Genomic DNA, 15,198 nt, shown 5'->3' with positions numbered 1-15,198 from the left:
TAAATTAGATAAAAATTCTGAGATATTAAAAACAATGAAAGAAAGCTAACAAACGAACAATGCATAGAAACAAGAATGAAAAAGGCTTTCTCCTTTAAACTCAGCTACGTACTAAAAACAGCCAGGACATGCAACTCCCAGAATTCATCTTTTAAAAGAAGTGAAAATACTTCACAACACTTTAAACTTTCGTATGATGTTAAAGAGATAGCTCTACTAAAAACAAAACAAAAAACCACAGACCATAGTACTAAAAATCATTTTCAGTTAATAATATATGTTGTCCTAAAACCTACAACGTAAAGTTTTTAACATGGTAATTTTATGAATTTTTTTATTTAACCATAAATGGGTGTTGAGGTGAGATATGAAAGTGATTAAGATGCATACTCCAAGGTTAGTTTAAAAGTAGCATGAAAGCATTTAATTAAAATTGTCTTATTAACATTGTTATAAAATTCCATGATATTATGCAGGCTATTAAGCAAGCTTTAAAATCTCTCTAGCCAAATGTAATACCAACCCCACTGCATAAGCCTATTTTTAAATACAAGAATATAGAACATTTTAGTTACAAAAGACCCTCTCAATGTAACAGTTTAATACAACATACAACTATCTTGCAGTGTATTTTTCTTTTCTAGATCAAATCTTACAGATACCCATGAAAAAGGCTCTAAATATTCAAAGGTATTGAGGCACCTTCATGCTTCTTTGGGTGGACCCTATGCAGCTTCATAGCTGCTGAGTTGAATCAAGCTCCAGCTGTTCATGTAAAGCTTTGAAATACATCTCAAAATTAAGGCAGCAATAAATTCTGCATGCTGAGGATTTTTTTTAAAAAAAACACATTTCAAGAAATAATATGTGCAAAAGGATACACTTTTTACTCGAATATACTTTCAGGTATATTTGGACATTTATTTTCAAATTCTTATTAATAAAAACTTTATCCAAAAGAAAACATGCAATATCAATCTGAACTTTTTTTTTTTTTTTTTTTTTTTTTTTTAAGTGTTCTGGTCAACATTTGTAAAGTTTTTCTGTAGATTCTGTTTATCAATCTAAATCCGCTCCTTTGAACAATATTATCTTCAAAGAAGCACAATATACAGAGTATGTCCACAAGAAAGATAATATTGAAGTCAGTGTATTCGTATTTGAACTCAAGGCAAAAGTTAAACTATATACATGTAAATATTTTACAAGAAGCTACTTGAAATGAGTCATTTGGAATTGAAATTTGATATTGACTTAATTTTCAAAACAAATAGCTATTATATAATATAAATCAAATTCAAATAGAATACTGTCTTAATATTAAAAACTTTATATATAAATTGTAACAACTGATGTCTAAAATTTCTAAGTAACCAGAATAAGCTACAAAGGTCTATTCTTTTTTTATCAACTTAAAATTCAGCATTTGCTATCAAATATAAAGTGATACTGACACAAAAAACAGAACAGAATCCTCTTCTACATGCTTATAGCAGCTTATGTTCTTGCTTACACCACTAAGTCCTGCATACAGAGATATAACATAATAACTCTTACTAGGTTTTATATATTTAAATGCAGGGAAGACTTCAGATTAGATTTTTCTGTTTTTAGAAAAATAAATCAAGTTATGCCAAAAACAGTGAAACATTTGCATTGTTACACTATGCATATTTATTGAAGGCATTTTAACATCAGGAAATACGGTTATAAAATATTATAAACAAACATTTTTATTGTAAAACAATAGGGTCAAGTAGGAAGAGAACCCACAGTAGTACTCTTCTACACTTTCACATATTTCAATATTTGAAATAAAATTTACTCAATTAATCGAATACTTGCTTATATTTAATGTTTGTATAAAGAGTGGTAAGTTTGGCATTCTTGTAATAGATTATGAACAAAAAAAATCTACTTGATTTTGTCAGTTAGATTAACTATATTCTGCACAATTTTCTTATCTGGGTCTTTACTAGTTAAATGATATTCTGAATCACAAATATATCACAACTAATACTTGAGTTAATTCTGGAGTTTCTCAAATTATCAAATATGTTAGAGTTGTGTGGACTTTTGTTTCATCATTTCATCTCTAAGAAGTAGGAATGAGGAGAAATGACTAGCATTCAACATTCCTCTTGCAAGTTTGTAAATACCTATTTAGCCTCACAATATAGCCGGCCACTGAACTCACAGCAGTACCAGAAGACTGTCCCTCCTTCTGTTTTGGGGGAACAGCTAGATCCAGACTATATACTTTCCCATGGACAAGCTATCAGAAACATTCTGGGTAGTAATAACAGAAAAAAACAGTTCTGCTCTGAATTTCTGTTTGGCATGCAAAGACGACACCCTATGGGTTTGACCTGAGTTCTTGTCTAAAGTGCTTTAGTTTTATTGGAGAAGGTTGCTTTACATTTAACATATTCTTATGTGTTTGYTCACAACAGTGAAATGAAGTATGTTCCCTGAAAGGCCAAAGGCCTGCTGTCCAGAGCCCGTGTAGCAGCTGCCCAGCAGTCTTAACTCCCACTGTCAACAGCAATCATGACCTCAGTCTGTCACCCTCTCCAAACAGGCTTTGGAGTCACTCAGTGCATTTCTTAAATAACTTATTCTGTTCATATTTATAAGCACATCTTCATAGATATACACATAGGGCTCCCTGAAAACCTACAATCAAGCAAACAATGGAAGATGACTATCAAACAGAAATGAGAAAAAAAATCTAAGTGCTGCCATCCCGTTTACCAGGTGCTCTTAAAAAAACAAAAAACAAAACAAAACAAACATTGCTGTAAGTAGGTAATTACACCACAGTACTCCTGTAGTAATGGAAGCTCTGCAACATCTGAGAGGAATAAAGCCATCCAGAAGTGTACACAGGGGACAAGTCTGCTGAAGAGGAAAGAAGAGAAGAGAAAAGAAAAGAAGAGGCAGCAAAATACAGAGATGCTAAAGAAGCCAGAAGGTTTTCAAAGCCCTGCTTTATTTCACTGAGACAAACCCCGAAATCAGGAATCACTGGGACAAAGGGAAAGATAATCAAATTACTGCATGCTTCTCTCCCCTACTCCTCCAACTGTAACCCATTCTTCACTAAAGCTCTGGTTTGATCTGTTCAAAGGTTTGTGTTTTACAGTCCTTGATTTCAACAAATCTTAAAACAGCTTTTACATCTTCACAAGGCACAACAAAATATGTTGCTACTTCAGATACTCTACGTTTAGCTAACAACAGGATAACACCTGTGTATTTTCTACTTTCCAACGTTACGCATTAGGGAACACTGGATGTTCACACTATATTTGGCAGAGTCAATTCTCTTGTCTTTATTCCTAATAACTGACCAACACTCATATCAGGAAGAAGCTGGAGCTATAAAAAAGTGTACAGGCTGAATCGTAACTGAAAGTATAAGACAACTAGTATACTATGTTCAGTAAAAGAATTTAGTAGAAGACTGCTACACCAGTATTTATTAATAAACTGAAACATAACTGTAACAGTCAAAATAAATTCTCCCTACATAAAAGAAGTTATATGCTTAATGGAACGGCAGCACCAACACAGAAAAATCTGTAATTTTGCCCCAATCTAAATCTAACAGTAGTGTATTGACTAGCTGCAGTTCATCTGGTTTACAGCAGATCTCTAAACAAAACAAATTCTGAGACAACATACAGAAGAGGTAAACTAATGAACAACACGAAATTACTCATGCTTCAAAGAGAGTTTTCACAGAATCACAGAATGGTTGAGGTTGAAGGGGCCTCTGGAGATCATCTAGTTCAATCCCCCTGCTCAGCAGGGTCACCTAGAGCATGTTAGACAGGGCTGCATCCAGGCGGGCTTTGAGGATCTCCAGAGAAGGAGACTCCACAACCTCTCTGGGCAACCTGCTCCAGTGCCTGTTCCTGTGTTTCAGTTTGTACCCTGTTACCTCTTGTCCTGTTGCTGGGTACCACTGAAAAGAGTCTGGCCCCATCCTCTGGACATCCTCCCTTAGGGTGTTTGTAGACATTGATAAGATCCCCTCTYAGTCTTCTCTTCTACAGGCTAAACAGGCCCAGCTTTCATTGCCTTTCCTCATAGGAAAGATGCTCCCATCCCTTCATCATCTTTGTAGCTCTACGCTGGACTCTCTCCAGTAGTTCCACGTTCCTCTTGCACCAGGGAGCCCAGTAGTTTTGCTCTAGACGCTCATGCATCATTGGCTTATGATAAGAAAGGYCTAAATTAAATAATATCACCACAATGTATCATCTTCACCTAGTTCTTTCAAGTTTGCAGTCCAACTCAGAGCTGGCACAAAGACTCGAGAAACCAAAATCCAATGCGTAAGAAGAACTGCAGTCAAGTTCATAGTTAAGACTATCTCTGCACGGCCTAGGACAAACAATCACCTTGTTTTTTGTATCTTAAAACAGCTGGCAGAGTAGGATAAATTATAACACAAAGAAGATTCAATTTGTATTAAAATATATGTAAAATATTATAGGCTACAGTGCAGATGCTAATCATATTTTTCTCCCTAGCAGTAATCCATGTGGCTAGATGCACTGAACATAGGACATGGACATACCTAACTCAAGCCTAATCCAGATCTGATGCTTGGAATAGAGAAACATCCCAATATGCACACAGCTATTTGGACATTCCTTCACAGGAGGCATGAACATCATGTCCCAGACAAATCCTGATCAGTTGAAGATGGCCAGAAAGGGCAATGGTGATGCAAATATCTGTCCTTTTTTTTAGCATATAAAAGTTGATTATGCCATCCTGAGCTTACCACAAACAGTCAGAAAGAAACTGAAGCCAGTTTGAAATTAAACTATTTGCCTGATCAAGAGAAAGGTAAGAAGCTAACGACATAGCAGCATGGTGACTGAGGATACAGAAAAAAGGAATTGTAAGGTAAGCCATGATACAGACTTACCGCCTGTCCGTCTTCTAGGTATCCATGCCCATGCTCTCACCCAACACAAATAAAGTAACTTAAAGTCTTTTCTGGATATAGGTAATACTCCTGGAAGATACCAGGTATACTATACCTGATCACTGGCAGTAATCACACACTCGTGGACGAATAGTTACTGACTTGATAAAAAAAAAAAAAAAATCAATTTGAAACTCCGGCTGTCAAATAAAAAGAGGAAAAAAAATACTAAATAGCCTCATTTCTCATATGCAGSAGAAGTAGGACAGCAAACCAAATTCTCAGCATAGTTAGAAAAATAACATCAGGAACTATGTAATGTAATTTTGAAATACRTATTTTTTTCTGTATTGCACTAAATCATCAGAAACTCTGGTGAATCTTCTGAGCTTGCATAAAATTAAACTTTTGTCTCATTAACCTTATGGTTAATTTATACTATACTTTAGTAGTGATCCACAGAGACAATACATAAATACGGATAATATACCAAAACTATTGCAAGCAGAGAACAACTCTTTCCCTCCTTGATTCCTAGCTGTTTAATATTTTATTTAGATTACATTTTCAATGTTTCATGTAAATTTTTGATTTTATTCTTTGATTGTCATATTTATGTTTTTAGACTATGCTGAATTTTTTTTCATTCACTGAGCACAGTGGATATGCAAAGTAGAGCCTTAGAGAACTATTTTTCTGTGATAGCTAAAATCCATGAAGGTGTGGTTAGAAATCACGCTTATATACAATTTACCTGTTTTAAATCTAGCTTTAGCAAGTTACACCAACTACAGTATAGGCTGTTCTCTTCTTACAAAAAATAACTAATTCAGTTAACTTCATTCTCCTTCTTCCCAAAGAAAACGTGTTTGTTAAAGTTAACACGAAAATGTCTCTGCTGTACATTATGGATGTTTGATATTTACCCACATGGGCTCAGACACATGGTTATTATAGTCCACAAAGTTATTATGCACCTGTGAACTGCAGGCTGGCTCTTTGGGTACTAGTAGACAAGCTTTGACAGCTGCCTTTAAACTGCTTTTATAATAGCACATATATAGGTAAGCATTTTTATGATTTAAGACACCAGAGTTAAGTCCCCAGTTGTCAGCTCTGTCCTCTACATTTGTCTTTCTTACAGCAAAGTCAAGAGAAAGGTACACTTATCTGCACATTAATTCCTTCAGGAAAAAACAGATTTTAAACCTCTTGATGAAAGTTAGTATCTTTCATTCCAGTAGGCAAACTTAGTTTTTCTTTTGAAGTATCATGGATGTTTTTTCTTAAAAAAACTTAGGCTGTACAGGCATATTTATATCTGAGTAAATATACCTTCACGGTCTTCCAAAAGGATGGTTATAATATTTTTTATGAATAAAAGATATCTTCCTTAAAAATCATAGGGACCTAGCTCAGCAAACAAAAAATGAAGCGAGTCTTCAGTATATATATATATCTATATATAATATATATAAATATATATATTATATATTTAAATATATTTTTTATATAATATATATAAATATATATATATATAGATATATATATATTTTAGAATCAATTTTTTTCTTATAAAAAAACATGATCATATGATGAATGTTAGCTATTTTATTAGGATGATTTACTCAATAGCTAAAGATAGAACAAGCAAATCAGAATTAAATGTTACTCTTCTTAGTTATACAAAGACGTATGACAGATTTATGAAAAGATAGATGCTTATATATTTTATACTGTGAAAACCTAAAAACAAATAAGAAGCATTACTGAAGGTACGATGAATCAACAGTTTTAATACCTTTTAGCCAAACTTTCTAAAAAATACAGTAGTCATCTTTCTAAAATTAGAAGGAAAAAATGTAAGTAACTTCTCTGTATGGTTCTTTAAGCTGCTTTTATAATAGCACATAAACAGGAAAGAACTTACTAGTAAAATTGCTAATGTTATTTGAACTACAATCTTAGATTTTTGACATCTTAGTTTAAAATATCCTCTTAAGACATTCAAATAATTGTTTTTCTGTCTGTGCAATAATCTGCCCTAGATGGATCTGGATATGAATACCAACCTCTGCACTCACATTGCAAGTTTTCATTTAAAGACTGGGATCCGAGAAACTATGCTACCAGAACAATTGGGATCTCCACGTTTGGATGAATTTGTCACATATATGGCACTTAGGAGACAGCTACTCACAGAAAAGTTTGTATAATACAGTTCACTTCCACAGAACAATCCATTAATGCCAAATAAAATCTATTTTGGGAGCAATGACAGTAAAGACATTCCGGGAGAAGTCACTATCAGCTCCCTAGAAACAGTTTCACAGAAGCCAAAGTTCCTGAGCAACAAACATCCCAGTAGCCAATATAAACAGCTGATATAAACAGAACTTCTCAGAGGGCCAAAAATCCAACTATTCTCAAGATACTAAGCCAGAAGACTGACCTTGTATGCATTTTAAGAATGTATTTCATACTCTTAATATACTTCCAGATATTTTAAGCAGTGTTAAGATATGAGACAGTAGCAGATAGTGCTAGATTTAAGAGGGGGTTTTACAGGGATGTTGCAATTACTTGCAAAACTTAAGTAAATTCAGAAGTTAGAGCACTGAACATAAGAAAACCAAGCACTGACAGGCTTGGACATAGAGCTGAAATTCTTATTTGGATAGCAACATAAATTCTCAGTTGCAACAGTTGCTGAAATTCTCAGTTGCACAGTTGCTGCATAAAAATGATCTCAAAGTTTAATTAACTTGCTTCTATTTTCTTTACAAGAAAAGGTTGCTTTGCTACTAATAATCTTTTCACTTATACTGCTTCACAATAGTCTTGAAAATCAGATAATCAGAACTGTCGTTTTCCAAAGTGTTCTCTCCTCTCCTCAGCTGAGGCTTCAGTTTGAACATTTTCAAAATAAGTTCTTCTCTTGCTGTAGAAAAGATGAACACACCTTTAACACGTTTCTCTTAAAAACTGCCACCATTCCCCACTTGCAATAGGGCATAACCAGTATTAAGATTGCTATTCTGCTTCAACTATCAAGAAACAGGCATGGAAAAGCATCACAACCAGAGTATCTCGCTAGCTTTCATTTTCAACTGACACCATACAGGATGTGCTGCAATTCAGAGAGACCTCTCGACAGGCTGGAGAAGTGGGCAGAGAGGAACCTAATGAGGTTCAGCAAAGGGAAATACAGTGTCCTTCATTTAGGTAGGTGTAATACTTGCATCAGGCTAGTACAGGCTAGGGACCAACCAGCTGCAAAGTAGCTTTGCTACCAGGACATTGGGGTTCTGGTGGATAACATGTGCCAGCAGTGTGCCCTTGCAGCAAAGGCAGCCAGCGGCATCCTGGGATGCATTTGGATAAGTGTTGTCAGCAGGTGGAGAAAGTCCCCTTCCCCACTACTCAGCACTGGTGATAACTCATTTGGAGTGCTGGGTCTAGTTCTGGGCTCCCCAACACAAGAGAGACATGGAGCTACTGGAACGAGTCCACTGAAGGGCCAGGAAGATGACTGAAGCATCCATCAAACAAGGAGAGGCCGAGAGAGCAGGGATTGTTCAGCCTGGAGGCTCAGGGGGATCTTATAAATGTGTATGAACACCTGATGGGTGGGAATAAAAAATGATGGAGTCAAACTCTTCAAAGTAGTGTCCAGTGAGAGAACAAGAAGCAATGAACAAATACTTTCTTTTTACTGTGACAGTGGAACACTGGAACAGGTTGCCCAGATAGACTGTGGAGTCTCCATCTTTGGAAGTATTCAAAACCCAATAGGTCATGGCCCTGAACAACCTGCTCTAGGTAATCCTGTTTTGAGCARGGAGGTCAGACTTGACAACCTCCAGAGGTCCCTTCCAACCTCAACAATTCCGTGATTCTATGAGAAGTTAAGCTTATGTTCTGAAACGACTTTGTCTGTTTCGAGCATTGTAATTCTTTCACACTTTCCAATATTCAATATTTTGATCTTTCTAAATACAGCATTGTATTTCCAAGCCTAAGAATTAAAATTTACAAATGTACTCTTCTAAAACAAGTATTACAAAGAACTAGTCTCAGCAGGGACTAGTGCAGTATGAGACACCAACAACAGGACTTTAGGAAGATACTTGGGGATGTACTATTAGTGATGGCAAACTACAAATAAAATAATAATACTCCTAATCTGCCATACAATATTCAAAAGCAAGTGTTTTACACTTCTATTATTTTAAAGATTTACATYTGTTTCATAAAAATTTTAAACAGATATAAAAACTTGGCCCCATTACTATTTGTTGCTAGCTTATATCTGCTTTCACTTAATTTTGCAAACCTTCTGTTATTACAACATATCTGCATTTTTTCAACTAATTTRTGTTTCTAATAACTCCCAAATCTCAAAAATATACCTCAAGTTACTGGCAGAACTGTTCATCTTCATTTTCTGTTTTCAAGATGAGCCTCTTTTGATACCAGAATTCTCAATTAGCCTTTTACTTTCCCCCAAATCATATTTTTCCAAGAAATATGCTTTAATTTAAATACAACTTCTGAACGTCTTCCATGTAGTGGAATGGAAATTTGGTAGAATAAAAGTAGATGCCATCGTCAAGAATATTTTCCTAGCAAAACTTTCAAAAGAAACCATGATGTTCAATTAAGTTCCATTTGCTTTCAAATATGCCTTTAAAAATTTGACTGAAAGTCAAGTTATATTTCAAGGAGATGCATTCTGAGACCAGAGATTAGAATTCAAGTATTCTGCATCTCATTCTTTTTGCTGCTCTCCATTCTCTCCATGAAATAACATCCTGCTAAGTAAAGTTATACTGCTCATACAAAACTTAAATTGGACAAATCAGATTTCATTAGGCAACTTAACATGAACTGGTGCTCCTAACTAAAGTGCTGGCATAGATAATCCCAAAGATAAGTATCTCTGTCCTTCAAAGGGTAAGAGAAGATATTATGAAAGTGTTTTAAACCTATGGTAAACCTCATCTATATGAATTCAGGATGTCAAAAGGAATAAGAGGAACTTAGTTTTAATGAAAAATATACTTATCAAGTAGACAAAGGAAAAAAGTTAAATATTGTAAGGCTGAGATAATGCCATAAATCTACTAGTAACTAGTTTCAACTGTTGTTCAAAATGCACGTAAACAATGAACAACACAATCTAGATTCCAGAAAGGATATCCAAAAAAAGTATAGCCAAATAAATGAAAGAAAGAAACAAAAACCTCCCCACACAASTCATTTCCTACTTGCTTTCCACTATCAAGATGCTGCTGTTAATGGTTGCAGGAAAAATAGAAAAGACAAATACCATTATATTCTTAATTGAGGATAGCCCCAAAGAACAAAGGGAACATTCTAGTGATGAAGACTGCAATTTAAAAGCATGTTTATGTGTAAACATTGTTTATCTGCAGATAAAAGGATCAACTACCTATGAGAATATTTAATAATTCTAATAGGAGAACATGGGTATGTATGTTTTAACAGACATACTATGCTTTAAAACAGTAATTTAAAATAAACTATTATAGAAAAAAATCCATGGTAGAAAGCCACTGTAAACAGGACAAAGCATATCACTGGCTGAAGTCAACAGAATTATGCAATGTATATGTAGGAAGCCATTTTAAAAGTCATATTCTACAATGTTTAGTTTAATGACAAATACAGCTTTTTGCATTTTTTCAGCTAGATTTTTAAAGAATGGTTTTCAAAATAAAACACCACTTTCAAAAAAAACCACTTGTTTTTAAAGCAAAATAACTAGTGAACATAATTAAGATTTATCAAGCAACATGACAAATTCACAACTTACTTAGGAGTTGAAGGACCCCTTGGCCATGTTCCATCCTCATTCTTCTGTTCTATCACTAGTACCTACCAAAAAAAGTAAAATAAAGAAAAATGAGATAACAATATCAATAGATTATATTCTGTTCTAATGAGGATCTTTTTAATGGGTTTGCTGACACATGACCAAGAGAGAAAAGACTGATGTTTAAGCCAGTTCCCTGAGGTTCAAGAATAAACCATTCAATTACATGAATTTTTTCTTGCTCTAGTCCTCCTTCCTTTACACGTTTGTGAAGCTTTGGGCAAGTCACTTATCACTTCTGTGCTTTAACTCCCCATGGATAAAATGGCAAGTCCTTACCTGTCAAGAATGTAGTGGGAATTCACTTAAAGAGATTAAGATTTGAAGTTACCATTATAACTGGGATGCCATGTAAGTACCTAAGGCACACAAGGTACACAGACTGTTTTGTCTGTTAAGTTCATAATAGATATTTTCAGAGTTAAAGGCAAAGCAGCACATTGGCTAGAAAAAGAACTGCAGTGTCAAAACAATCTATACAAATCATATCTACAGAAAGCCCTGTTAAGGGAAGGAKCATTAATGATGGAATTTTGCCTCAGATGCTATACAGATGGAGAAATATTTGCTGCCTTAACATCCCTAAAATCATACCTATCTGGTTACTCYTGCACGCTCTGTAAAACCATTCATATAATATTTATTTCCCAGCAGAACAGTTGGCTAATGAAATTCATTTAATTCAAGTTGTTACTACTACAAATAGGAGTACAGAACACTCAGTCCCAAACACACGCATCAAGCGCTATTTGAAACGCCGTTGGGTATTTGAGATATCTGGCCTAGGCTGGCAGATATGACACAGGACCTACAAAAAACTCATGCCTTTCTGGATTGACAGCTGAAAGCTAGGCAGGAGAGCCAAAATCATCTGAATGGCAGTGTAGACTCCAAAATTTAAGCTGAATCTAACTCTTAGTTTCAAATGAAACTAATTCTGCATAATTGTACATTCACATGACARGATTATAACTGCCAAGTTTTGTTACATTGTGTAAGCATACAGACACACAAAGGCATACACATTCACATGTACTGATGTTTAAAACGTTACATATAAATCATGCTGCCACTTGAAGATGAAATCACATTTTCACTCTGAACACATTAACACATGAAATTTGGAAACAGGTTTCTAACATGACCATCTGAAAACCTGGAAAAGAATAGTTTGCTGTCTTTGGTCATAAGTGCTCTAAGACAGCCAACATTTCCTTTCATTGGCTCTCAGAGACTACCCATTAAAAAGAAAATTTATACTTAAGAGTTGAGTGGAATTCTTAAAAGTTCACTTCAGAAACCAACTTGTGAATATCAATTCAATTCAGAACATTAATTTACTTACCAATCACATACATAGTTTGGTATTAGGTAATGAAGAAGTACTAGATTCGATAGAATCTAATAGTCTGAATAACTATTATTAGATTAGAAGGCTCAACAAGAAAAACAACYACCTCAAGTGTGTCAGCAAGTACAACTGACTCAAGCAGACATGGTTTACCATGACATTTATCATTTTCAGAAACCATGCTTTTGAATAATATTTGTTTTGCTGCTAGTACAGATGTTACCTGTAGATCTTTTTATGGCTAATTTCAGGACATGCATGCTTCATGGTTAATGTTTCACTTGTATAGAGGCAATTTACAAGTTACATCTTTGACACAAATCTTTCATGGAAGATGTGGGCTCTTACAGGAGGACCTGCACATTGCGAAAATTAACTGCATTAGGGTYTAAGTGTGAGCAGCACAATGCTAAAAGGGTACTGCACCTCAAGCTTTTATTTTGGTGCACTGATTATTCACCTTCTGTCCCATAAAAGAAACTAAAGCACTGCATARATGCTTCTAGTAGGTAGGTTAGTGTTCAGCATTTTAAGGCAAAGAAAATACTTTAATATAATCTCGCCTGCAAATATTGCTATCAGATTTCATCCATTCGTAWTTGTAACAGGACTGCATGAACTACAGCTGTTGAGAAAATATCCAACTTGATTGGAAGACTACATAACACAGAATCAATGTAATCATCAGAAAAGTTATTCTAATGATGCCACCCCTCAAATTGTCTAGTCAGTTCCCACTTACATTTGTACAGATTTAACTACAATATTTGTTCTTACATTACTCTGAGCAGCTAAAAAAAATACCTTGTAAGAAATCTTCCCATAMGTATCTTTATGGAAAGATTTCTTACAAGATATTTTTAGATAATGATGTAGTCTCMTGGTAAAGCAGGTTTTCCAGCTCTTTAATCTCTATAGGTCTTATCTGAAATGTCTTCAATTCTTCTTAACTACTTTCTGAAATCTGGACACTGGAATCAGAGCAGAGGATTTATTCTCCTAGATATCAAAAAAGTTATTCAAAACTTGGTTTGCATGACTGGAACATATCCTAGATCCCCAGAACATTTTACTTCAGGTTTTATCAAATTCATGTCAGCAATATTACATTCACCAGGAGAATGAAACTCATTTTTAACCCTGAAAAGGCACACAGAGACAACTTATTTTGATGATTTGTTTATAAAATCCTGTATCCCAAACATAACCTATTAGGACAGGAGGTAAATTCCACTTAGAAATATGGAAAATTGAGTACAGGAACATTTTCATATGCAAAAAATTAAGATATACAAAACGGAAACGATATACATAGTACCTGTCCCTGGTATAAACCAGCATCTTGTATGGTACTGTCTGGTTTATTTAAAGGTTCAAAAGTATTACTCATGTATTTGTTCCACAGTCTGGTTTCTTTTTCACCTGGAATATTGAAGATTTTTCTTATCTCTTTTTCAATTGTATCTGTTTTGAAAGAGAGAAAACACAGGTTTAGCATTTCAGTATACAAACACTATGAGTTTTAATGAAGCACAAAAGGCACCTACTCTTTTTTATATTCAGAATATGAATAAGAGTGTAGAAATAAACATGCAATTATATCATGTTGTAGGAAAAGCAGGAATTTGCTAGTTGTCTAAAACAGCCAAAGAACTATTTTATTCCTGACTGATTCTCCTTCACCAGACTGCTCTGACAAAGTAGATCAAATAAAGACAGGTACACAAATAACAGATGACAGGATCTACACAGCTATCCATTTACTTGTTTCCCTGAGAGTGTGGTAACACAAGAGGCTAAATGGGTGGGCAGTGACTAGAAGTGAGACTGGCAGCAAAACAGGGAATGCAAGTTGTTCTGATCCTCTCCCCAGATCAATCCCTTTGTTTTTTCACTCACTTGTACTACTCCTATCACTCACCATAGCACATACACATAAACCCTAATTTGTAGACTCACAGAAGTAGACTATTCCGTATAACTGAAACGCATAATTATTTAGAAGGAATTATGAAATATTTGAGGTCCCTGAAAGATTTAACATAAAAAGGTTTACAAGCTCCTGCTCCCCAGAAACATATTCAGCGCTATATAATTTTGAGGTAGTATAATTATTGTCTGAAACTGGATTTTAAGAACTTAATCATTAACTTCATTCTTTTTCTGCAAAAGGTGAAGTTTGGGAAACAGTTATTCAATATGAACCAATGTCTTAAGTCACTGCTACATCATAGCAACTTTATGTAGATGATTTTAACTGGTCCATTCATAAAGCTGCCAACTGTCAACTCTCCTAACAGCCAACAATCAGTTGTCAAACAGCCAAATAAAAAACAAAGACTATCCTAAACAAGTTGTATTCCTCATGATCACTGAAAACCATAATAAAAATGAGCAATATAAACTCTTTGGAAGATTGAAGTCTGAGGATAAAAATGTCAGTGTTCCAGTTTCTCCAGCATTTCCCTTCCACCTCCTGCTTTAGTTAAGATTATTATTATTTCCAATACACCTATGACAAATACGAAAAGTCAAAACAAGATTTAAAGCTTAGCTGTATGGTGTAAAAATCCAACTGTTGGCTTGTGAAATGCATAACAACTGGCCAATAGTATCTGTAGATACTGTAAGTAATTGAATACAAGTTCCCTTTATATTGGTTAACTTATTCTTTCAGTGTGAAAGCAAATGTTGAGGTCATCCATAGCAAGGTAGGTGCTATGAATAACGCAAGAGGTTGTTGACTATTTTGTTGTTTTTTTTAATTATGTACTGTCTAATCAATTATCAATGATTTTAAATCATTATACTTGAACAGAAGAATAAGATTATCCAGCAACAATCTTCCAAAATATTCCAAATTTGTCAATGACTTTCATTAGAAAAATGAATTTTAAAAAAGTGTATTTTTTCGTTATCTTATTAATACCATGATACATTAAGTTTTTGATCATTGCAGTTCTCATTTGTAGCAAGCACTGAAGTAATACCTCCTGTATCTTC

At 34.5% G+C, this 15,198-nt stretch overlaps 1 protein-coding gene across 1 annotated transcript in view; it reads right to left on the bottom strand.

Moving 5' to 3' along the window:
- The window catches only part of USP15 (ubiquitin specific peptidase 15), a 63,648-nt gene that overhangs the window by 25,305 nt on the left and 23,145 nt on the right, over positions 1-15,198 (bottom strand). Inside the window, exons 5-6 of the mRNA XM_085323826.1 lie at positions 13,514-13,659; positions 10,785-10,846 (exon numbers count right to left, since the gene is read on the bottom strand). Of these exons, the coding sequence (XP_085179952.1) occupies positions 10,785-10,846; positions 13,514-13,659 (208 nt within the window). The remainder of the gene's footprint in view (positions 1-10,784; positions 10,847-13,513; positions 13,660-15,198) is intronic.

The sequence above is a fragment of the Rhea americana genome, unplaced genomic scaffold, assembly GCF_003343005.1.
Source record: "Rhea americana isolate MKP2758 unplaced genomic scaffold, rheAme1 scaffold_88, whole genome shotgun sequence".
Classification (NCBI taxonomy): domain Eukaryota; kingdom Metazoa; phylum Chordata; class Aves; order Rheiformes; family Rheidae; genus Rhea; species Rhea americana.
Note: the sequence above shows the minus strand (reverse complement) of the source record. Positions and strands in the feature narration are given on the sequence as shown.